The following is a 24,436-nucleotide window of genomic DNA, read 5'->3' as shown; positions in this document are numbered from 1 at the left end:
TGTTTTTTTTTTGTTTGTAACTACAGTAATTGTTTTTAAAAGAGTGTATAAATAGATACAAACTTTACAACAGAACGTTAAATTGTAAAAACGCACACTCACATTGTGTTACCTACAAAATTTTGTCAGAATCAAAAAAACAAACTGTAACTTATCAGCTGCGAGCTAAAATTAAAGACGTTTAAAAACTAAATACATACAACAAGCTCTGTTGCAATAAAGATACTTTTTTTCTTAACTTTTTTGTCGTTCGACAGTCTACCTTTATTCTTTCAAGACTTGGTTTTCTTGCAGTACGGATTGCAGGAGCTGGTAGCAATCGACATCCATGTTTATTTTACCGACAACCTCTCCTGCGCCATCGCTGACAACCAACTCTCTACCAATTATGTTGTCTTGATTGCGCACGATTTCAGCCAAATCAACAGTAGCACTTCCTAGTGAATAAAACTTAAAATTAAATTTAATAAAATTTAACTGCGATCAATTTATCTAAAAGATATGTAATATGCTACCCTAGCCATTACATACAAAAACTATTACCTATAACTTAAAAAAAAACCAAGCTGGTAACAGGTATAATAAACTTTTCAGTTTTTTAAATTCTTGTAATTATCTTACGTCATGAAAATTATGTCAATTGAGAACATACAAGTTTTTCAGTAGCATAATTTTAAAGACTGGATAACTTTGATATCACTAGTAAATTATGCTTTGAAATAAATTATGCAGGAAACATAAAAAAAACTAAAATATCAAAGCAAATCAAAAACACTTATGAGTACTTATGCATTAAAAGCACACTAAGAGTAAATATACAACTACTTAAAACTTTGGAATTTTCGCATTATACTACAAAATATTTTTTACATAATCCATTAACATAACAACCACATAGAAAGCAACGAAGAGGTTAGAAATAAGTTTATTAAATCTAACCGATTTCTTCACAATCACGGTCATTATCATCAACTGGGTCAGACAGTAGCAACACTTTGAAATCAGAAGAACTTCCTTGCAGCATTCTGGCCAATAAATTCCTTGTTTCCTCGTTTTCAAACTTCGTTTCTGTTATTTAAACGTATGCTAAATTTAAATTAGTTTACAATTTAAAAACAAATATTAATTATCATGTCGTTTAATAATATAATACAGAATACACTTCAAAACGCCTAACAAAATAAATTCAAGTTGGGAAAATTATACAACTGCCTAAATTTTTTTGTTTAAAAATAATAATAGTAGTAGTGCAAGCATATCTGCTATGTCTCGTTCTGAAGAGATTTATAAAACACGCGAAAAACGATCCGAACACCGCGAGAGAGGATAGACGTTAGTGTTTTCGTAGCGTTTTCCTAAAGTCAAGCGTGCGTAGGCGTATGTGTTTAGTTTTCGAGCACTATGTTTGAGACATATTTTTGAGTCGCTTACTAAGCATTATTTGTAATTGGGCACTGATTTATATTCTTGACAGCATACTAATTTTAATTCAGCGAGTCACTTAGTTTCTTTTCTAAGATCGTAGATTTTTATATTGTAAAATAAATATTGAGTGTTAATTTGCAATTGTTAACTAACTAGAATTTAACCTAGTTAAGCTTAAGTTATATTTCTAGCACTTATTTATAGGCTAGATTAAATTAGGCCTTCTATAGAGTATGTTTAATTGTAACATAATTTCGTTAACACAATTAGTAGCACTAATCACTAATATATGAGTATGAGTGCTAGCAGCAAGAAATCCATACCTTTGTCAGCCTATGACCGCTTGAGGTTAGTTACTGAGCACGCGTTGCGTGCTAAAGACGCTGAAAAGGTTTTGGATGCCAGTAACCACATACAAATAAGTAACCCTGAGCCGACTAACGTATCAGACCGACACAAATTGATGTCAGAGGATAATGTTAAACTAACGGCAAATGCTAGTATCAAAGCTGAGGGTTATAGTAGTTTTTGGCTACCTTCAGCAAATATGAGATGTTTTGGCTATAACACAAAAAGCAACAGACTGCACAGAAAGACCATTAACAACAGTTTCGGGGCAATATACGACCGGTTTTATTTCCATAAGACCATATCAGAACCATAGTCGCGAGAAACAAATATTTCAATGTAAGAAAATTGAACTCAGTAATGTCGTTCTACAATGTTTTTGGGTACAGTCGAAAAAATTAACGCAATTAAATCGTTCACAACTCAACGTCTAACACATTGTCTGTTCTAATGCAAAATTATAATTTACGCTTGTTTAATTGCAATGAAACAGAGATTTCTCGCCACTATTTCTGCCTGAAAAGCTCAAATATTTATTTTTTAAAATGCTTATAAAACTTTAAAAAAGGGTTCTTGTTCAAAATAATTAAAACGAGAAAAAAAAGTTTATATAAAATACTGAAAATGTAATAAAACCTAGTAATTAATTACTAGCCACAAAATACTTTGATAAGGGTGTATATACGCTACATGATAGAAGAGTATACATTTAGAAGCAATAAATAAAACAGTTAACGTATTACTCTTAATGATAAAAGTGTATCTTCGAAAAATTACATACGACATTTTCATAAAAAACATTAACTGTAAAATAAAAATATGTATCTAATAAACAATAATATGATACCTGACGTGTGGTTGAAAAGCATTCTCTCGCCATTTTTTCTCGGTATAGGAATCGACTGGGGGGTCTCATGCACATTACCAAGAATATCGTATTCGACAAACACGTGATCAATATTGTTGTCCAACCAGCGTTGGCTATCGTTCAGTGTGAGGTGATTCACTGAAACACGTAACTTTAGCGAGTCATCTTTATTGATTGTGTTTTGATTTACCTTTATTAAAAATAATAATTTTAAGAGTTAAATTTTTACAAACTTTATTTTTACAAAATATAGATTTATTTGTAAACAAACTTGAGTAAAAATAGTTTTCTAGTATGTTTTAGCAGTTTAATTTTTTTTGAAGTTTTCAAAATGTATATGACGACCTTAAACAAGTTTTAAATATTAAGTAATAAAACGAATGCTACAAATAATTTTAACGTACTACAATAGTCAATTATTGATTATATTTCATAAAAAAACTATAAATATAATGTGGTTAAACTTTACTGATGTGCAAATAGATTGTATTTTTAAAAGAACGTTAAACTTTGTTTCAACAAATTTAAAACATTAAACAGAGATTAAGTAGAAAAAGTTAATTAAGTATTACAAACTTTTACAAAAGTTATAAAAATTCATGCTTAAAGAAATTCCTGTCAGTCGCTACAATTTAAATAACAAATTTGAATTATCATCTTAAACTTTTCTTTTAAGAAAATTATCTTAAATATTCACAAGTGAAATTTGAAATGTATGTTAATAAAGTTTCATATTTTCTTATATTATCTACAACGTATTTCATACAAACTTTTAACGCGTCATCTTGTTTTTCATTGTTTTCATTAAGATGTGCCTCATTGGCCTCTAAGACGGTTATTTCATTTGATTCTTCAGTATTTTCAAACTCTTCTTTGAAAAAAAAAATAGTATAAAACTTTAATAGAGTATTCACAAATGTTATCAATTACATTTATAGTTTCTATTTTTACAAAAACTGTTTTTGCAAGGCTTACGTTTCTTAAAGGGTTAACATGAAGGAACTATAAAAAACAACTTTCGTTTTGCAAGTTTTCGTCCGACTTATCCGCTTCATCGTCGACGAATCTCACCCTGTGCTGTCCAGCAACAGTTGAATTTTTCTTGTCGCTGAAATAAGTGTCTTCGTTTTCACCTCCAGTTAAATCTTCAGAAGTAAATATTTCTTCCTCGTCTTTTTCACTTGGCAAAACAGCAATTTCTTCTTCAATCTCGCTGTAAAGCAAACAGATGTAAAAAAAATAATTTAACAACTAAATAAAAAACAGTATAAATCCTATTTACGTTTATAAAACTTCAAATAATGTTGTTGTGATATTTAGTAGACACATTTACAAAACAAAAAAAATATTAATACAGTAAAGTTTAAATATTTCAGTTTAAACAAAGTTCAGCACCTTTCGTCTTCGCTTTTTGTGTCTTCATCAAACGGATTATTACCTTCATCTAAAATATCATCTACAGGTTTGACACTAACATCTTCACTTTCAAAATGTTCAGATTCATCTTTTGTTTCACTATTGACACTCTCAGCCTCGTCATGAGCTTTAATTACTTTGGTTCGAGGCAAAGGAACTGGATGAATGCCGCTGCAACCATCACTGCTGGTACTTTCTTCAGCTGAATCAACTGTTTTGATGACACTTTCTTCATTGTGTTGCACTTGATCATTATCATTAGCATTTTCTGTTACCTCATTATTTTCCTAAATTATCAAAATAAAGTTGAAGTTTAAAAAAAAATTTCAAGAACCAATACAATAAACAAACAAAACAAAAAATCTCATAAAAGAGAATGAAACCTGCTCTGTAAAAATGTTAGAATCTTCCACTTGATCTTCACAATTATCCTTAGATCCATTATCGGACTCTACATCTTTCACATCAGGTAATTTTTCATCAACTTTAAGGTTTGCATCTTCTAAATCATTAAGTATATGTGGTGGAGGTGATGTAGACTTGGGAGGTGGGTTTGCTGGGAGCACTTTTCTGTGTTAGTAGTTTAAACTTTATTTACTGTTTAATTGTAATTTGTTAGTACAACTAACTTTACTAGTATTACATTTACATACCTTAGAAGGTTCACACTCCATTAAATAGTTACATAGCATGTAACAAAACTTAAATCAAATCACATTGTTGAATTAAAACAAAGTAGTTTGTCTATCTAATACTAAAATAACATTTAAAAAAAATGTTTATTATTTAGAATGTGATATACAAAGATCAAAATTAGCAATAACTACACTATATAATTTGATAAGTTGATGTTTATATATTTTGAGTTAAAATGTTCACTAATTAAAAACAAATACTTTTTTCTAGGAGGCTTAGCTGGCGTATATGGGGAAACTTCATCAACTTTAGAAACAGCTGACTTCTTAGGTTCTGGACTAACCAAGTCACTTGCTGTATTTTCATAGTCGTTCTGCCACTTTATTTCTACTTGAATTGTGCCATTAACAAGGCCTTCTTTCTATAAATAACAATAATACACTAATTAATTCAATAAAGTAAACTACGTTAAAGAAAATTAGCCTTAAAAAAAAACTTTTACTGTTTACTAAAGCAGCACAATTTACAGAACTTCAGCTGCAACAAAAATTTTGAAGAAACTTAAAATTATATTGAAATTACAATTGTTCTTTAAGCATTACTTAGTTACTAGTATAAAAGTAATTTGACAAAATAATGTAGAAATAATATACAACTAACATTAAACTTGATTTACACTTATACTAAAAATAAAACTTGACATGAAAAATTTAGTGACTAAACTATACCTAACATTAGGAATAATGTTTACTTTTCCTTTTGTACCATGATTTTTTTAATTTTATGAAGCTAAATATCAATAGAAATAAACACATTTGGTACAATTGAAAATTACGTGTTTTTGACACTTCGAAATATTTTTTTTGTAAAACTCACCCATTTTATAAAAAAAAATTATTATGTACTTGGATAGTAGGAAAAAATCATAAACCAAAGTCTTACATTATAAACTTCAATTGGAGCATTGATAGAATCATTATAAGCTAATGGTATTAAGTCAATAGCTGCTTTTCCAATGTAAGTTGTAAGGTCTGAGTCCTTATCATCAAACACATATATCAGTAGTTTCTGTTGTAAAGTTTCGTTTTTTTTTTCTTTTATTTATGTCCTGAAATATCTTATGTATACGTAAAGGCAAGGTTATTCTTAAAATTTACTCACAAAGAAAAACTTTAAAAGCATATTCTTTAAGTAAATTAACCTCTAAACTAAAAAAGAGCATTTAAAAATTAGAATTTGTATGAATCTACATTAAACCTCAGTTTGTAGGTATAGATGAAAACTCGAACTCATGGCTATAGTGAAAGTTTGGTGGTCATTGAAAACAGGGTGATTAGAAGAAGGCACAATTGAAGTTGCATGATTGCTGAAGTCAAATAACTTGTACACGCAGTATACATCTGGCTGTACTTCATTTTCTGTTTATAATCTTTATATTTCTTAACATTTATTTTACTGGTTTTTAAATATTTCTAAATATTCGCATTGTAACCACCTAAATGTATTGCAAAACTTAATCGCATATTTCAAGTAAGAATAAACCAAAATTTAATACATATTTAGCTATAATTTTTTTTAATGAAAATGACAGACTTTTTATTTACAGTCATTCATTTTTGTATTTTTTATACTTTTATATATTTCTTAAAATTTTAAACTTAACTTCGTTTATATGATTACATAATGTTTTTAACTTAATATAAGCAGGTTGGAAGTAAAAACTAAACATACTCATCGAAGTTAACCCAGAACAGTTATGTATTGTGACGTGCAATTTATTAACTTTTTCATTAAGATCCAAAATTTTAGGTTCATTAACTGTGACGTCATCATCCTGCAGGATATCATTTCCAACTGATGAGGAAATGTAACCTAGAGCCTTCAACTTTGACTGCAAAATATTGGATTTAGTGTTAATTTATACAAAATTTTATTATTAAGTTAAATTGAATAAATATTTTATTTATAAGAACTAACACGGACTGGTTTTCAAAATAAGTGCAAGTTAGAAAAAGTAAGGGTTTCAAAACACAGTAACTTTTTTTAACATAACAAAGGTAACTAACTATAAAGTTTTCTAGTTTATTGATAAACAATTTCTTTTAGTAAAACAAGTTAAAACAATTTAATCTCATCTTTAAAATGTCTTTTAACCTCACTTCTGAAATTATTTTTGTTTAATGTGATTAAATATTTTTATTTATTAGATTTTAGCTAATAAGCGAAACCGGCTTTATAAAAATTGGGTTGTGTAAGTAAAGCAAACAAAACGTTAAAATATGTACTAAAAAATGTTAAAAACCATTTAAACTTTTTTCATTTAACTTATTGATACAAAAGTGTTCTTTACCTGATAAAGTCTGATTGCTTGCTCCATAGGAACTCTTAACCTCACCCAGTAATCCATTACTCCTATTGTACTTCCGTCTGTACCTAATAATTAACTAATTTAGATACCAAGTTCATTTGACAGTATGAAATTTTGTTTCATGTTGCATAAATATTTATTCTTAGTTCTTATAGTTTAGTTCAAAGTAAAAATAACATTTTCTTAACAAAGTTATATTTGATAAGGGTTAAGAATGTGCATAGTTTGCATCAATAATTACATTGATAATTGATAACAGTGGCAACAGCAAAAATAAACCTAAAAGAAAAAAATTTACGAGTGTTTTTTTTAAAGTAATCAATTAAAATAATTAACCACATAAAACTAACCTTACATACCTTAACATACCTTTACACTCACGAAACCAAAATATACATGCTTGTCTTAACATAAACTATTAAAATAAAATTAACAGTAATCTAAAATTAAGGCCATATGAGGGTTAACGTGTTTTTTTACAAGCCGGCTTAAATTTGTAAATAATAATCTCATCTGCAAGATATTTTTACAGCTGAACATAATTAAAAGAATCTTTTGAATTAAAATACAAGGGATCTAAGTTAGTGAGTTTAATATGGTTAGTATGTAAATTTTACGGCAAAAGTATAATTTATTTAATAATAATTTATGTTCTATATAATTTCAAACTAATATTTTTAAATAACTACGGTATATTTTTTACTTTTGATTTTATTAAAACGCGTTTGAGTTTTTGTAATTTTGATATATTTTTATTCTATCCAACGTGCAAATTTTTAAACTATTTAAATAAGGTGATTTCTAAAAAAAAAGGTAGACTTTTATATCACTTGAAATTTCTTAAAAACAAACAATCCGCGGTCTATAAATTGGTATACAAAATTTAATAAAAAAATAATTCAAAAAATGTTTCCTATAAAAATTATAATTCAAACTTTCAACCTTTAAATACTAGCCAATCTTAATTTTTTAAAACAAATGTCTTTATACCCCTATATTCTAATAAAAAAACACCTTATCAAAAATATTAGTAACATACTGTTTGTTTTTTCAACAACCGTAATTGAGAATTAATATTTGTATACATCTACCAATGGCATAAAATTTAACATAACTTTTTTAAACTTTATTCAACTTGGTGAAAAAACCATTAAAATGAAATAAGCAAATATTTAGATGAACATTTAGCTAATTATATTTTGTTTGTTTTAACAACTTAATCTGCAAGTATTTTCTAAGATAAACAAGAAAAAGCTTAAATTTGCTATTAAATACAATCTTATAATTAACAAACCAGTCAAAGTAGCACTGGCGTACATTTTAGCTTGTGGAGAATCAAGAAGCTTATCAAAAGTGACTTTGCAGCTGGCGACAGTTTCATATTCAACACCTTTAGCTAAATGAACCTCAAATTTCGTTGAAGTCTGTTTATAAGTCATAAATTTAAAAAAAAAAGCTTGAAGTAACAATTAAAATATGTCGTTCACTTATTATGTTTAGTAAAAAATACCATTTTTAAGTTTTAATTCTTTATGAAATAATCAAGGTCTGTAGTTCATATAAACTAGAGATAGCTGCGACGTATTTTTTAGTTTAAAAAAACTAATGTAAATAAAATGAAATTGAACTTTTATTAAAAAAATACTGTGAAATATACTCTTAATTCTATTGTTAGTGCACATTAAAAAGCACAGTGATTATTAAACGATTATTTCATTAGACTTTTAAAAGTTAACTTTTGTAAACATGGTACTATTTTATAAGGTTACGCGACTCGCAAAAAAATCTGATGTGTGTGGACCGCTGACTACAAAAATTTGTCTACTCTTTATTTGAACCATACTTAATTTTATTTAAACAATTTTATATAACTTTAAATCGTAAATTCAACTTGTAATAAAAAGACATATAACAACAAAAAGAACACGTCAGAACTTTACGAGCACATATTTAGAGTTAACGATTATATGTTCATCAAAGGAAGATTCCAAGCTGGAGGGCTGGATTTATCAAAAAAAATCTTTCGCGTACCGGATTTTCAAAAAAAAAAACCTTAGAGGTTAACGAAACTTTGAAAAACTGTACTGTAAAGAACACTCTTAAAAACTAAAATTGCTTTAATATAATCATTTAAGGCCATAGGGATCCACCTTGGTATTAACAAGTTGATCTTATTTTGTATAACTTTATATTAGCCATCAGATACTTTTAACAGCTTAAAAAATTCAAAGTAACTTTTGAGATATAAGAGGTTAAAGTTTGTGAGCTCAATAGGCTCTAGAAGGAGCAAACCAAAAGACGAAAAAATAAAAAATCAATAAAACTTATCTTCTTCTTTAATTTTTAAGCAATCTTCTTCAAATTTTTACAGTAAGTCTATTACTAATGTTTAGATCTATTTGATGCGGGATTTTTTAATAAAACAAAAAAAAAGATAAAAACACTTTTTTATCTGTTTTTTACTTAAAAAACAGTATGATATACTCATAATCTAATTAAGATCACATTTCAAATTTGTTATTTTGTTATATTAAAAAGCTCAAATTTATTGAAATTGCACAAGTTGGTTTCAAGTTCAAAGAAATACTTCACGGACTAAAAATTTCTTATTACATTAAAACAGAAGTTAAAATGTGTACTAATATTTTACTGGAAAGCTTTTTACAAAGTTTTTTACAGATAGTTTACACCACATAAAACCCAATGAAAATGTGACTAATATGTACTTTATAAAATAAAAGTTAAAAAGGTCTACACATCATTCTCTGTTTTTTTTATATTAAAATTGAAAGACTTTTAGTACTCACTTTCATGTATTAACGTGTTTATTTTTTTTTAAAAAGTTAACATTGAAATTTGACATCTTAATAATAATATATAAGTGTAATAAAATAACTACTAACTCTGCACAAGTAGCTCAGAAATATTTCGTCTACTTTTACCTTGTACTGTGAGGTAAAGTTGAAATGTGCACTATAAAACGATTAAATTTAAAGTATAAAATAACTTTTTTCTATATTTGTCATGATTCATAAATTTTTAAAATCTTTTCTCAAATATTATATGAAAATTTTAGGAAACAACATTCTTTTTAGGGCTTAACTCACAAAGGAGGTTAAGTTGTATATGTAAGTTGAAAAACTTAACTTGATTTTTAAAAACTTAGCTTGATTTTAAAAATATTGGTTGTAAAGTTAATTCAATTGAGTTAAGAGCGTAAGCTATTTTTATTCAAGTTTGTCTAAATAATGTAGTTTACGCTACGCTAACTTAACATAATTTCAAGAACTTATAAAAACGTTCATCACCCAAAAAATAAATAGCTAGTTAGTTAAAAATGGAAAAAAGCTTCAAAAAAATTAACTAAAAATTTAACTAGCTTAAACAATTAAGAAGATTATTTTCTATATTAAAAGTTAAAAAAAATCTTTCAAAAACTCATATCAGAGTTCCTAAATAAACTATCTATAAATATTAATGTAGCTTTTAAAAAAAGTAAAACTGAGTATTCTTTAATTGTATGAGAACCAAACGTAAAATATTATTATAGAAAACAATAAATTAAAAAAATTGTAAAACTTTGATTTTTTTTTTAGTTGACTGATTAAGTTCTATTATCTTAATTCACTAATATTTTTTGATAAAAGTTACAAAACCGTCAAAATTTTATCACATTCATCAACCTAATAGAACAATTAATTAGCATATTGCATTGACTAAAAACTTTATTTAAATTTTAAACAAAACGTTTATTTTGAAAAATTAAGGGTTTTTAAATAAAAAAAAAAAACAGTACTTACTACATGACTACTTTGAAAAAGTATTAAATGCTTTTTAAAAGCAGCAAAGCTACTATTTCTACATATCTAAAAAATGTAAGTATAACAGAGTTGAATAGAAATAAACATAAAACCAACTTTGTGGCAGACAATACTTGAGTGGAAACGATTTCAAAGTCGTAGAAAGCATGGGTAACAAATATACTAGGACTGTTTCCTAAGCATTCCATGCAACTTGCAATTAGAAGGACGTTAGATATGTTGATTTCTAGCAAGTTTTCACCTCTTTTAAGTTCAACTAACTCCTGCTCGTCGCATGTTGAGTCAAGATCGTTTGATTCAATTTTTTCCTAAAAAAACATAGTATGATAGTATCATGTACCTCCTATTAGGACAGTTTACTTATTGAAAATCTAATTGAAATTCAATTAAAGCTCATGAAGCTCTTTCATCGTTAAATTGAAACGTTGTATTTTTATTGTCAGAATTATTTGAAATATAGGAAAAGATAATTTAATATTTCTTAGCGTTATCATACAGTTATTATTTTTTAAAGTAAGTTTAATTTTATTTTAAAACATTAAACTTAAAAAAATAATATCATAAACATTAAAGCTTCTTAAAAACAAACAATGCATTTTGTCATTCTTACCGAAAGTTTAAGCTGATTTTTAAGTTTAAATTGTTTAGTTCCATACGCAACATCTCTGAGCTGACCTTCTAAAGTCTGAAACATGTTTAAAACAATTAATCTATAACCAATAAATTACAATAAAAGTAACAAACTTTTATTCTAGTTGATTTACGATCGATATTTTCTGCCATTTTTTTGAGCTTTTCTTCATTACTCCTTTTAGTTTCGTCGTGCTTTTTCGTCATAGCAACAATCTATAAAGACATAAAACAATTGGTGTAATAAACAGACTGCACAGCATTCTGTGTATGATCAGCTGTTTAAATCATAAATGTCAGCATCAAACATTAATAAACAAAAAAAACAACTACTCAGTTCATTTTTTTTAACAACTTGTTTTACAAATTTTGATGATTGTTATACGGTATAGATCTATAAGCTACTGTTTGCTTGAAACATTTATAATAACATTTGAATATTTTCGTAGCTACTGACAGTTTAGTAATTGAAATCTTGAACATGTTAACAATTTACGTTGCTACAGAATTAAAGTACAATGGCCTGAAGTCTAAACATTGAATAAGAAAAAATGAAGTATATATAGTTAACATTTTTATTTAACGCAATAAGTTTTCATATTTGTCAAAATGTACTAAAAACTGGTATATTAAAATATAAAAGATCTTTTAAATCATAACTACACAGAAAACTTGTTATATAAAACATACCATAACTAAAACCAAACTAAACATCTTATAACTATGCAAACGAAATTGTATCTCTTTTGTTCTTTACTACTCTAATATTTCATAAAATACTAAAAAACAATCAAGACATATTTTATATTACTTCTTGATGATAGTCCTTATTTATTTTGTGTTGCATGACAAGCATTTCTCTAGTTTTGTTCAACTCTTGCGATGTTTTAACCAGTAACTCTTGTTGTTCTTTGTAACCTAGTATTATAAGAGTAATAAAAACACTTTTTTTCCTCTTTTATGAAGTAGAGACATCTAATTGTTTTCTAACAATCAAAACTACAGTATAGTTATAAACGCGTAAATATTTGTTTTATTTGATTTTTTTAATGCTGAGCTATTAAAGTTTTTTTTTTATTGTCTCTACTTTAAGTACTTTTTAAAAAGTAGTAAATAAATAACGTTGTTTTTTTAAATGAGCGGTCAAGTATTTTAAAACCTGTAAACTTATTATTTATTTCTCTATAAATAATTATCAATATAGATAATAAACTTATTTGAAAAAAAAATTATTATCATGAAGAAATTATTTCTGATTTTAAGCTATTAAGAAAAATTTTATAAAAATTCTTGATTTTTGTTGTATAATTAAAATCTTATAAAACTTTAACCAGATTGACTTTTGAACAAATTTTGATACTTATAAAAAACGAGCTTTAGTACATATTTTAGCAATTTTAATAAAATGATGACTTCAAGATACAAATGGTATAAGACTTAAATCAAAATTCGCTAGAGAATTATGATCTTAAAAAACAAAAATGTCTGCATTTCACAAAAGCATATTTAGAATTTATCAATTGCAATAAAGAATTAGTATAATAACCGTCACCAGTGTATTTGTATAACATATTTTAGACCAAAGCTAACTTTTGTAGAAAAGAACTGCTAATTTTTGTAGAAAAGAATTATTTAAGAATTACAATAAACAAATTGCATTAGAATAACTTAATTAAACATTACAAATTTAACCCTTTTTTATCATCAAATTATCTTTTTTTAAATATTAAGTATAAGAGTTATAAAAAATAATAAACCATTAAGAAGAATTATTTAAGTCTTTTGTAGTATGCTAAATTATAATCATAACTAAAGCAAATAAAAATTAGCATAAGAAATACTAGTTTAAAAAAATAATGATATATTTCTCAAAATTATAAGACAGAAGCTTTTTTTTTCAAAAGTTATAATTGTTAGTTTTTATGTTTAGTTATATAAAAAGTAAATAATAGTATGGTATTCTACAAGTTAATAACTTCGATTTATATTGTAAATTGTTTTGTAACTCTTAATTATTAAAGATTTGTAATTAAGACTTAGATACTTTTAAAATCAATAAAAAGTTGGTATAAATTTGCAAAATAAAAGTTATACTTACTATTAAGATGTCATATGCATGGTTAAATTTATAGAAATGTATATTATAAAAATTTTCTGTTTGGAAAGTTTTGATAATTATTAAAAAACTCGTAAACGTAATTATACTTTAAAATAAATACTTTGAGTTTTTATGATAGAAAGTTCTTAGATAGATAGTCATTTAACATTAATTTCCAGTTATTTTAATTTTCAAATCATTTTAAGACAACTGAAACTTTCTAGATCAAAGTTACTTCAAGTTCTCTAAAACTTAAAAGTATGTATTTTTATGATGTTTAAAACTAAAAGATTCTTGCAGTATAAATTATCAAAAAAAACGCAATTGCCTCTAATAGAATCAACTCTTTACAGATTTATTAGTTGGAAAAAAACTAACTTTGAAATTTTTGATCAACATGTTCGACATAATCTGGTTTTTCCTTTAACTTATCAATATCTTGTTTCTTCCGTAACATAATCAAGGCTTCCCTCAGATCATCGGCTTCTACTTCTGAATCTTAAAATATAAAATTTCTTACCGAAACGTTTTTTCGTAATTAAAAATATAAAAACTATCCAAAAAACAATAACTTTATTTTATATCATAAAATTTATACTTTGAAACGGTCATGGGTACCACCATCAACGAAATAAGTAGATTGAGTCAATTAAATCTAGCCTGAGTTAATGTTTAAATTTATAAAACTATTAAAATTAGTTATTTCAGTAGTCAAAGCTTACAGATAGAAAATTTAACTGAAAACTTGTTATCAATACAATAACTTTTTAAAATTAAATAAAATAAAGTACCTAAAAATAAAAAAACTATATATGTAAACTTAAGTCAAAATGAATTGAATATAAAACACAAATTAGCCTAAGTTTTATAAATTAAATTCAAGCTAATTTAAGTATTCCAAAAAAAGTCTAAGCCAGCAAAAGTTATTAAAGAGTTGAAAAATAAAACTGAGTAAGTGTGAGTGATAGGCAATCCTATCAAATACTTGATTTGATATTTCAATCTATTACATATCATTATATAATGTTTTACCAATAGCAGAAAGTAGTTGAAGCTTTTGTCGTAATTCTATATTTTCATTGCCTAATCTTTCGTATTGCTGTCTCATATTTCTGCAGTCATCATTCAAGCGCTTCATGTAATCTGATTTGTAAAATAATAATATAATATTTAAAACAAAAAGTATTTCAACGAACCAAAGCTAAAGCTGGAATTAAACAAACTATTATGATACGTTAAAAGTATCTTAAAAATAAAATGTAAAAAATATTTATATATTAAATAATAAACTTTATTTTTTATAAAAAAACTAACTTATTACAACTTTATACCATATTTAATTAACAAAACTTATGTAACATCATACTTAACTACTACACACCTTGTTCATTTGACATCTTGTCAATGAGACTATTTTTTTCTACAGCATCAGATTTTATTGATGCCTCCAATAAAGCTATCTGACTTCTCAACCTCCTTTCCAGCTCTCTCCACTTCTTTTCTTGATCAACATCAAATGCACTAAAACAAAAAATTACTTTAATTGTTAAATTGATAGTTTATTAAAGAAGACAATATTTTATATTAAATATTTTGAATAAACTTTTTTATTTTATTATGGTTTATCGAATGAACTTTTTTAAGTAATAAAAAAAAAGTCAGCTTTTTGTAAAACATTAAAATAAAACATTCTGTATGGGTAACATTTTAGATACTTATTTTCAAAAACTGAAATTTTGGTACAAACACTTATCAATAATTAAAAAGTTTAGAAAAATTTCTAGCATAAAACCACGGAAGGTTTTTGTAAATTAAAAAAAAACGATTATTGTTTGTTTAACTTCTTTTTATAACAAACAAACTTATGTTATTAACTTTTTTTTTAACCTGTTAGCAAGCTTATTGTTAGTTTGTTGAAGAATCTCTAATTCTTTTTCAAGAAATTTGCATCTTTCTGAATAATTACCACTATTAATTGAAGAGCTAAGTTGCTGCACTTTAGTCTAAAAAACATACTTTTAAATTTATGATTTAAATCAATTGGCTAACTAATAAAAGCTTTTAATTATTTTCTAAAAATCAAAACAAATAACAAATATATACTTTTAACTTTATAATATAATAAAACTGAAACAACTCAATACTTCATAAAAACTGATGAAGACCAATAAAAAACACAACTTAACTAGTTTATGTATGAGCTAGATATGTTTTTTATTTTAGTTTCGAAAGAATTAAGCTTTATATAGCACCTTTTTGGAAAATAAACTAAGTTTATGATAAAAATATTATCAATAAAATACTAAACAATAATGTTGTTGAAACATATAATAAATATAACATTATTAGATTCTCTAAAATTATCTCGAAAGTTACTCTAAAGCTAAAACATACATTAGATATAATAGATGTTGCTTCATTCCTTGCTAGTTGAGACTGTAAATTGGCCTTTTCCTTATTTAATTCTTCTATGTAAATACGCATTCGTTCGTAATCTTTTTGCATGGTTATGTATCTAAAAGTCTTTGATTCTTATTTTTCAATACAATATAAATCAATAAGTTTTCATTTTTAAAACAGCTTAACTGTTGTACCTTTTTTAAATCAAAGCTGATTTTTTCTATAAATCGGACAGCATAACTAAAAAATATTCAGATAACATCAGGACTTAAAATAATGCATCTAAAAAGTCATCAAACCTACGAAATGTGCAACAAAAACTTATCATAAGAACAAACATCATAAAAATAGTTAAAACTTAGATTACTATTTTTATATAGTAAAGAAATAACTTGCACTATGTTTTCTGAAGTTAAAATGACATCAAATGTTGCAGATATACTACTATATCGATTTCAAATTGTGTGAATCTTTTTACTGTTGTTGGATCTGACGGATCATTGTAAGTGTTAATGATGGAATTACTTTTAAGGAAGAGAAGAGACAACATACTTTTACATTTGAAGCGTAAATAAGTTAAAATGTAGAAGTTTGTGTGTTAAATTTTTTTATTTTTATGTTAGTCTATAAATTTAAAATCAAATTAATTTATGTATTTATTTTTGTTTTAAACAAAATGATTTTTTTTTTGTTATTTTCTCGATCTCTTCGCTATGAGTTTTTCTGTTTAAGTAGCCTAGGTTTTGATGCATGGATCCATCGTATTGACAATAAACTAGCAATAATAATTTTTTTTAATGTTTATTTTAAGCTTAAAAAGTTAATTTCATCAGTTGTCAAAATAGTATAAAAATTGTGAGTATATTCTTATAAGTTAAGCAGAAAATAATGACTAATTTTACGGTTATACATACTTACTATGAGTTACTGGTAAGTGAAACATATTTTTTTCTATTTCATAAATAGATTTATTTAATGGCATGTATTTCATCAAAATCAACATTGGTACTTATATAAAAGCTTAAAGTATTAACTTTAAATCAGTTTTAATAAAATATTAGACTTTTAATTACTATTTGAGATAAAGTCATTAAAACGTATCAAGGACCGAACTTTTTTCATGTTTTTTATTTAAAATTTCACTGAAAACGTATAAATATATACCTTTTTAAGCTAAAGATCTCAAATTTTCAAGCAACAATCACAATAAACTTTAAATATTGATAATAATATTTTTTTATATAAAACTTCAAAATTTTTAGACAAAAAATAATATTAAAAAATTGGTTTTTAATTTTAATTTTTACTAAATATTAAATATTTTTGATAGTATGTTACATACACTATTAAAAAATATTATAAAAATCTTTAAAAATTACTAAAAATGAAAGTAACATAGATTAATCTTATTCTGCCATTTAGTTTTGCAGCTTCCATAGTTTGGAAGCTCATCGACTTTGATCACTTATATTTCAAAAGTTACTTTGAATTTTATTAAGCATTAAAAGAGTCTAAAAGTTAAAGTTATTAACAAAACTTCTCAATGCCCATACACTATTCGACATTAAATTTTTTAATTAACTCTCATAAATTTAAAAGTGTTTTTGTTTAATCAAGCTTACTTAGTTCTTGTTGTACCTGTAGCTTTTGACTGTAACCATGAACAGATTCTTTAGTACTAAAGCTCACTTAGTTAAACTTAAGCAATGGTCCAACATGTCTATGTCTACCTGATGAGTCCTAATACTGAAACCAGGTCGAAGAATGTTACGCGGAAATTTTTTATGGTTGCAGTTGATGTAGTCTAGTTCTTATTGTATGAGAGGAAAAACATTTTATCTTTGCTGACAATTAGCCAAGATATTGCTACTAGTTCCTTCTTGTTGGTTGGTTTTAAGGTACAGCAGAAATCAATTTAATTAACTAGATTCCTTTATGGTTGAGCCATTAATTTACATAGTAAAATGCATAAACAGGTAACTGGTGTAATTTTAGTTTTATGTTCAAGAAGCCTACGATCATAACATTTTTCTATTTTTACGGCTAGCACATAATTTAGATTTTTAGTCAAGAAGCATTCATACATCACACACTTTAAGAATGACAATTTTAATAAATTGTTAATGATGGAAATGACAAAATAATAAAAATTATAATTATCTTTAACTAAAATATAGCTACAAATGTTTTTAAAACTATTAAAAATTACCTATTTTCTATCTTAGAGAAGGCAGTAGACTTTTCTTTAATTTCTCTTTTAACTTTGATCAACTCAATGTTTTCATTCACAGTTATCCTTTGCGATGATGACATATGCTCCTTTAACTTAAGTAATTGGTTTTCTTGAGCAATATCTAAAAAATATTCTTATTTAAGATACTACAAAACCGTTTATACCAATTTTAAATAATTTACAATAAATAATAATCCTTTTTTTATTAAAACAACCCTAAACTTTATTTTTTAAGTATACAACAAACCAATAAAAACAAACGAAATACGATTGGTATAAATTGTAACAATTTTCAAAATGTATAAAAAAATATTTTATAAAGTTATTTAAAGCTTTAAAAATGACTGAAGTATATTTACAACAAAACTCTAAGTATATTTTTTTAAATATGTCTTATATTCCTAACATGTGCAAAATGATTTAGTAAGCCCTTTAATAAACACTGCAGTTATGTTAATAATAAAATTAAGGTAATAATATATTTTAGTTAAGTTTTAAAACAATTTTATTGTTTTTATTTTTATAACTCGATCTTCTACACTTATAGTTGGATATTTGGAAAACCTATTTATAACGATAATGCTCAAGTTAAGCAAAATTAGTCCTTTTTCATTTACGTAGATGCAATAAACAGCTTATTAACCAATTTCAAACTTACTTCTATAAAAAACAAACCCATGTTTTTAATTTCCATTTTGTATTTCTCAATTTCTTCCTTTAAAACATTGATCATTTCATCTTTTGATTTGATATCACTTAGTAATGAATTCTTTTCTGAACTTAGCTTGTCTGTTACATGACCAAGTCTTCTCAATTCAATACGAGATTTTGTTTCTGCACTAAAACATTTTTTTCAATACTTAAAAATTTGTTATACTAAATTGAATCATAATTTCAATTATAAAAACATTATAACATTTTAGATATTCTTAAACATCAATAAAAAATAAATCAAAAATCGAAAATGTAAAGGATAAACTTTTTTTTTCTGTTATTTAAGTATTCATATTGTAAGCTTATATCGAGTTTTGATAAGTTTAAGTTTAATATTGAGTATCAAATGAATTGTTTATCTTTTTTTTGTGCTGAAGTTCTTACAACTCTTTACAAGAGTAAAATTGGGTTTTTGCCTCTTATCTGTGTTTATTTAAACGTGATTTAGAGTTTTTTAATAGTTTTCGTAAATAAATTATTATAAGTTTTAAAAAACAAAGTTTTTCCTACTTTTTTTATATTATGTCTTAAAATTTTAACAAGATTTTTTTTTCTCAACTACTTCTAATGAATATGTTTTACTTATATTTTATTACTAATTTATTAAATAACTATTTTTCAAAACAGTTTAAAAATTTTAGTTTATCAAAAACTTCAAAACTAAAGTAAAAAATGTTGATGAACAGCGTCCTTATTTTCAATAAAACAAACTTATCACAATTTAACTTAAAAACAATTTTCACATCTTAAAATTAAGATAATTAGAACTTTTATATAATGTTACCATTACATCAGCTCTACTTCAATTAAGAAACACAATTTTCTGCCAAATATACCTATGGTTCAACTGTTATAACAAAATACTTTATAAGCAAAAACTTTTTAAACAATTGCTAGTAGGAAGTAATAGTAGCTAGATATAGAATAATTATTTAAAGAATCTTAATCAACTCAAACAACAAGAGATATTTTTTAGTGCAGCAATAAAAATTAAGTACATTTAATACAGTTAGTATGAAAAACGCTTATCAAACAATCTTACAACAATTTTGTCTTTAATTAATTCCTAGACACAAACAAAATAGCATATATAAAACTGTTTTATTAAAACCTACCTTCCCTAGATTTTTTAAGCTAGGGATCTTAAGTTTTCACAATATATTCCTTGCACAGTTAAAACAATTATTTAGAGTGAATAGTGTAAAAAAATCAAACTATGACATAAAAAATAGGTTTTATAGTAAAAAAAAGGTTTTACTAAAAAAATATTCAAAAATCAGTACAATTATTTGTCTTCAAGTTTGGAAAAACCAAACTATAAATGCTTTAAAAGGATTGCCTAAAAACTGAAGAAGTTAATTTTTTTTCATTACATAGTCTATGTTACCATTTTAGTTTGCACTTAACATTAAGAACCTACTGAACTATTTAAACTTAAATGATTCATGTTGTAAAATTACTTTAAGTTCTATAAATAATCATAAGTAACTCAGAGGATAAAAACTAACAAAACTAAACCAGTTTGTAAAAAAAACTCTTTAAATTGACATGATTTTGATAGCTTAAACTTTATGTACCAAGCATTTTTTATTCAGGGTTAAGTGTAAAACAAGTGCGAAGTTTAGTTTTAATAAGACTTAAAGTATAAAAAGTTATTAAACTAAAATTAATAAACTAAGATAAAATATAAAACACTACTTAACTAATAATAATCAATACCTGCTAACTGTTTTAGAAACAGTTGGAGAAACTCCTGCCCTTTTTACATAAAGTTTGAACTGCTGATTGATTTGGTGGAGCTAAAAATACTAAAATTAAAAGAAGTACATAAAAAAACGTTAAAACTATAAAAATAATAACTTGATGAGTATTTTTTTGTATTATGTTAACATAATACAGAATAATGGTGGATTATGTTAGTGTTAATAAAACTAAACTTACTTTTTTCTTTAAAACATCTTTATCTAGTTGTAGCTGCTTTATTCGATTTGGTTGTTCATTATTTGCACTTTTCTGAACATTATTTGAAGTTTCAGTTGCATTTTCATCTTAAAATATTATTTAGGAATGAAAGTAATTTATATGTGTATGTATAACAATTCTATCACGACTAGTAATTATTTAAACTTATTAATGTAAAACTATATACTTCATTTACCAAAACTAATACTTTCTTAAAACTAAACATTTTTATAACTAGTTGGCATATATAAATTATCCTTACGAATGTTTTTAAGCACTTTAACTAGCTTTTTTGTTTGAAGTTAATCATTTTAATGTCTTTAAATGGGTTAAAAAAGTATAAAATAAGTGTTATAATGAAAGGGATAAGCTTATAGGATACAACTTAAGTACTAATCAAATTAATACTACTGTAGACTTTTTTAACTGCTAATTTATATTTAAAGTAATAAAAAAAGTAATATTCATGTTTTAAAGCTTTTCAATATATTGTAAGACATCCTTTTAAACAAATAACTTTAAAGTGAGAAAAAAACACAGTGTAAATTAAAATTATAAATATAAAAAAGTACTACACTATTAAGAGCTGTATAAACAAAATATTAAAGAAAATTAGAAAAACCTAATATGTAAAAATACATATTTACTAACAAACACTTGAATATAAAAATGTGTAACTAAAATAGAATAAGTCAGGGGTAAACAGCATCTTAAATTAACAATCAAAAGTTGCCTAAAAAAACACTTTTAGACTGATAAAAAGAGTTATTTGAATAAAATTATTTTGTGAGACAAAATACTAAATAGAGTAAAAATATAATACATAATAACAAGTGTTTAAAATAAAATTGTAAAAAATAAATTAAATGAAGCTTGCAGGATACAGTTGGTGCTAATTCTGTTCTAACTGTTTTAGTTTTTTGTGTTCATTAAGTATACAAAAAAAATAATAATAATAAAATGCTATACAACCAGATAATACAACTAAACTTATACTAAAAAATTAACATCTAATACCAGTTAAAAAGCATATACTTAATAAATTTGTTACACAGTGTTTAATAAAAGGCAAAAATTTACATAACCAAACTAACTTGTTGTTAGTCTAGTTGAAATATTGTGCAGTTCTAGCTTCTTGTGAAGAGTTTTAAATTTGATTGTTAAGCTAAAAATAATATGATTTGATTAGATAATGTCATTTATAAGTATAAAATTATTTAAAGGTTACAAAAGGTACTTCAGCTTATTAGGTATACTATTAATGATTTGATATTAATCTAAGCTTTTTAGATTTTTTTTTATAATATAGATATGTTAATCATAAACTTAAATTTTTAACTATAGAATATGTTTTGATTAGTATAATAAGGTTGAAATATTTGCTTAACCAAAAAACTTATTAAAACCATTAAAACTTTTTTTTAACTGAATTTAAAAAATTAACTACTAACTGTTTAATTTTATCTTCCTGTTTTATTGCATGGACTTTAAGGGCTTCAAGATTGCTAGAAGTTTTAAAGTAAGCATCTTCAAGCTTTTCTCTGTCCCAGTTGATAATTTGAGAAGTTTGATTGGAGTATTTTTTTGACTTTGCCATAGATCCATAAAGCATTCACCATTAATAAAAAACCTTTATGTAAAAACTTATTAGACTAAACAATTTGCAGAAAAAATTTAATTAAAAAGAAATTTTTAAAACTTTTGATGCATTTCTAAAACTGAACAACAATTTATATACTAAAGTTTATCTTTATAACTTTAATTTAATTTTGTTTAAACAAAGTAAACTTAAATAACATTGATCTAATTAAACAAGTTTCATCAACTTGTAGGAAAAAACACAAGTAATAAGAGATTTCAAGTATAGCTATACTTTACTTACAAAAATCAACTGAAACATAAACTTTTTTACTTGAAGCAATAAAAAAGTTAAAGTAATATTATTAAAACAACTAAAAGAAAACTGTGATGAAAACCTAACAGTAATCAACAAATAAAAGAAAATTCCCTACCTAAGACCACAACTTATAAAAAATTATCATGCATTAGTTATACTGTTTGTCAATGGTGGATAGATTTTAACTATTATTCTTAACAAAAAGAAAATTAATAGTTTAAATTTTTTTTATTTATAATAAGCAACTGTACGACTAAGATAAAAAAACTAGTAAAACAGGTTATCAAAAGTTAGACCAAGAAAACATTTGCCATAGTTATACAACTTAGCTTATTATGCTTAAGTTTTTTAATTCTTTGTACAAACTGAGATAAGGCAACAAACTATATTACTTTTATAATGTGAAGTCTTAGTGGGATTTTTAGATTATTTAACATAATAATGGTACTATGTTCCTAGCAAATTGTGTAAAGATCTATTTATCATGATAGATACTAAATAGCTTTAATTTGTGATTCCACCTCAATTTGTTATATTAATAATAATTTATAATATCAAGTTTTAATATACTTGTACCTACATATTATAACTGTATCTAAATATTTTCTTTCAATTCTTAAAGGCATAAGGAGAACCATCTTTTGAATCTATGTTTATTAAGATATATTGTACTTGTTCAATAAAGTTTTACTGTACATTATTTACTCAGTGCATTCATTATTGCTTCTTGTACCTTATTGCTTGGAAGGGGTACTGATTTTTAGGTCTGAGGATACATCAGATCTCGTTACAGGTCTAGACAACTGATTGACAAATAAGCAGTAGTACTCATACTCACATATAAATCACCATTACAGGCCTAATAAGAGGTAAAATAAAGATGCCTGCCAAAGTGTTTGCAGAAGTAAGAAAAAGAAGTTTTTTTTTTTTTTTTCAATCATTAATCAGTCAAAGTATATGTTTAAGATCAGTGATAGAAAGGTCTTAATCCAAACCAGGTCCATTCACAATATTTATGAGCATTAACATTTTGTGTTGAATACACTTTACACAGTTAAGTTAAGATGCTATAAAATGTAGGTAAGGTATTTGTCCTGGACAAGACGTTAAAAGGTATTCGTGGTGAACGACTAAGAACCTAAAGATTCTTTGTGCACCATGTCCTGGGACCAAACTATTTGAGGTATTTTTTTTATTCAATAAACTACTGTAAAAATTTAATTTTTAAAACTTATAAAACAGCTTGAATTAGACTAGTTTTAGTAGCTTGTTTGGAAAAAATAAAATAACCTAAGGTAGACAATATTCTTTTTGAACATATGTTGCTGTTGCATGATCGCCGACAAAAATCCTTTTTCATACAAGTACTTCCAAAAGTTGCACATGAAAACGGTCAATATCAAAGAAGAAACATTTAAGCGAAGGGTAATTTTTGCACAATGGTTCACCTGCTTTTTACGATGGGTCATTTTTTCCCGAAAGTAAAAAAAAATATGAAAGTAATAATAACAATTTTTTTTGTTTTCCAATTAAGACTAAGTGCAAGTGTTTTGGGTTATAATGAAAGTAAGAAAAACAAAAAAAAAAGTTTTTATAAATTGATTTAATAAAAAAACCAAC

At 25.1% G+C, this 24,436-nt stretch overlaps 1 protein-coding gene across 2 annotated transcripts; it reads right to left on the bottom strand.

Moving 5' to 3' along the window:
• Positions 1–22,541, bottom strand: LOC145830603 (protein fantom-like). Of its 2 annotated transcripts, none has more exons than XM_082938278.1 (29): positions 22,371–22,541; positions 22,014–22,084; positions 20,899–21,005; positions 20,677–20,756; positions 18,919–19,082; positions 18,220–18,364; positions 16,005–16,125; positions 15,498–15,613; positions 14,992–15,131; positions 14,643–14,753; positions 13,989–14,108; positions 12,324–12,430; positions 11,627–11,728; positions 11,493–11,567; positions 10,979–11,190; positions 9,965–10,034; positions 8,356–8,485; positions 7,044–7,126; positions 6,425–6,584; positions 5,951–6,111; positions 5,636–5,761; positions 4,954–5,114; positions 4,441–4,627; positions 4,037–4,344; positions 3,658–3,854; positions 3,412–3,512; positions 2,621–2,831; positions 940–1,068; positions 1–437 (listed from the first exon to the last, which is right to left on the bottom strand). In XM_082938278.1, the coding sequence occupies exons 1-29, from the start codon at positions 22,529–22,531 to the stop codon at positions 265–267; spliced, it is 4,029 nt and encodes a 1,342-aa protein (XP_082794404.1). In that variant the 5' UTR covers positions 22,532–22,541; the 3' UTR covers positions 1–264. The 2 variants fall into 2 exon arrangements, with proteins under 2 accessions (XP_082794404.1, XP_082794405.1); XM_082938279.1 differs by having other exon boundaries at positions 3,412–3,509.
• Positions 22,542–24,436: the final 1,895 nt, after the last annotated feature.

Source organism: Thalia democratica, chromosome 1 (genome assembly GCF_965202585.1).
Source record: "Thalia democratica chromosome 1, ktThaDemo2.hap1.1, whole genome shotgun sequence".
Classification (NCBI taxonomy): Eukaryota; Metazoa; Chordata; class Thaliacea; order Salpida; family Salpidae; genus Thalia; species Thalia democratica.
This window is presented reverse-complemented; position numbering and strand designations above follow the sequence as displayed.

Bases quoted from the DNA above. Each gene is read 5' to 3' on its own strand.
- LOC145830603 (XM_082938278.1), bottom strand. From the start codon at position 22,531: ATGCTTTATGGATCTATGGCAAAGTCAAAAAAATACTCCAATCAAACT. The intron at 11,568-11,626 runs GTTTGTTACTTT...AACATGTTTCAG, and splicing joins GTAAATCAACTAGAATAAAA to ACTTTAGAAGGTCAGCTCAG. The intron at 6,585-7,043 runs GTAAAGAACACT...AATATTTTGCAG, and splicing joins AAGCAATCAGACTTTATCAG to TCAAAGTTGAAGGCTCTAGG.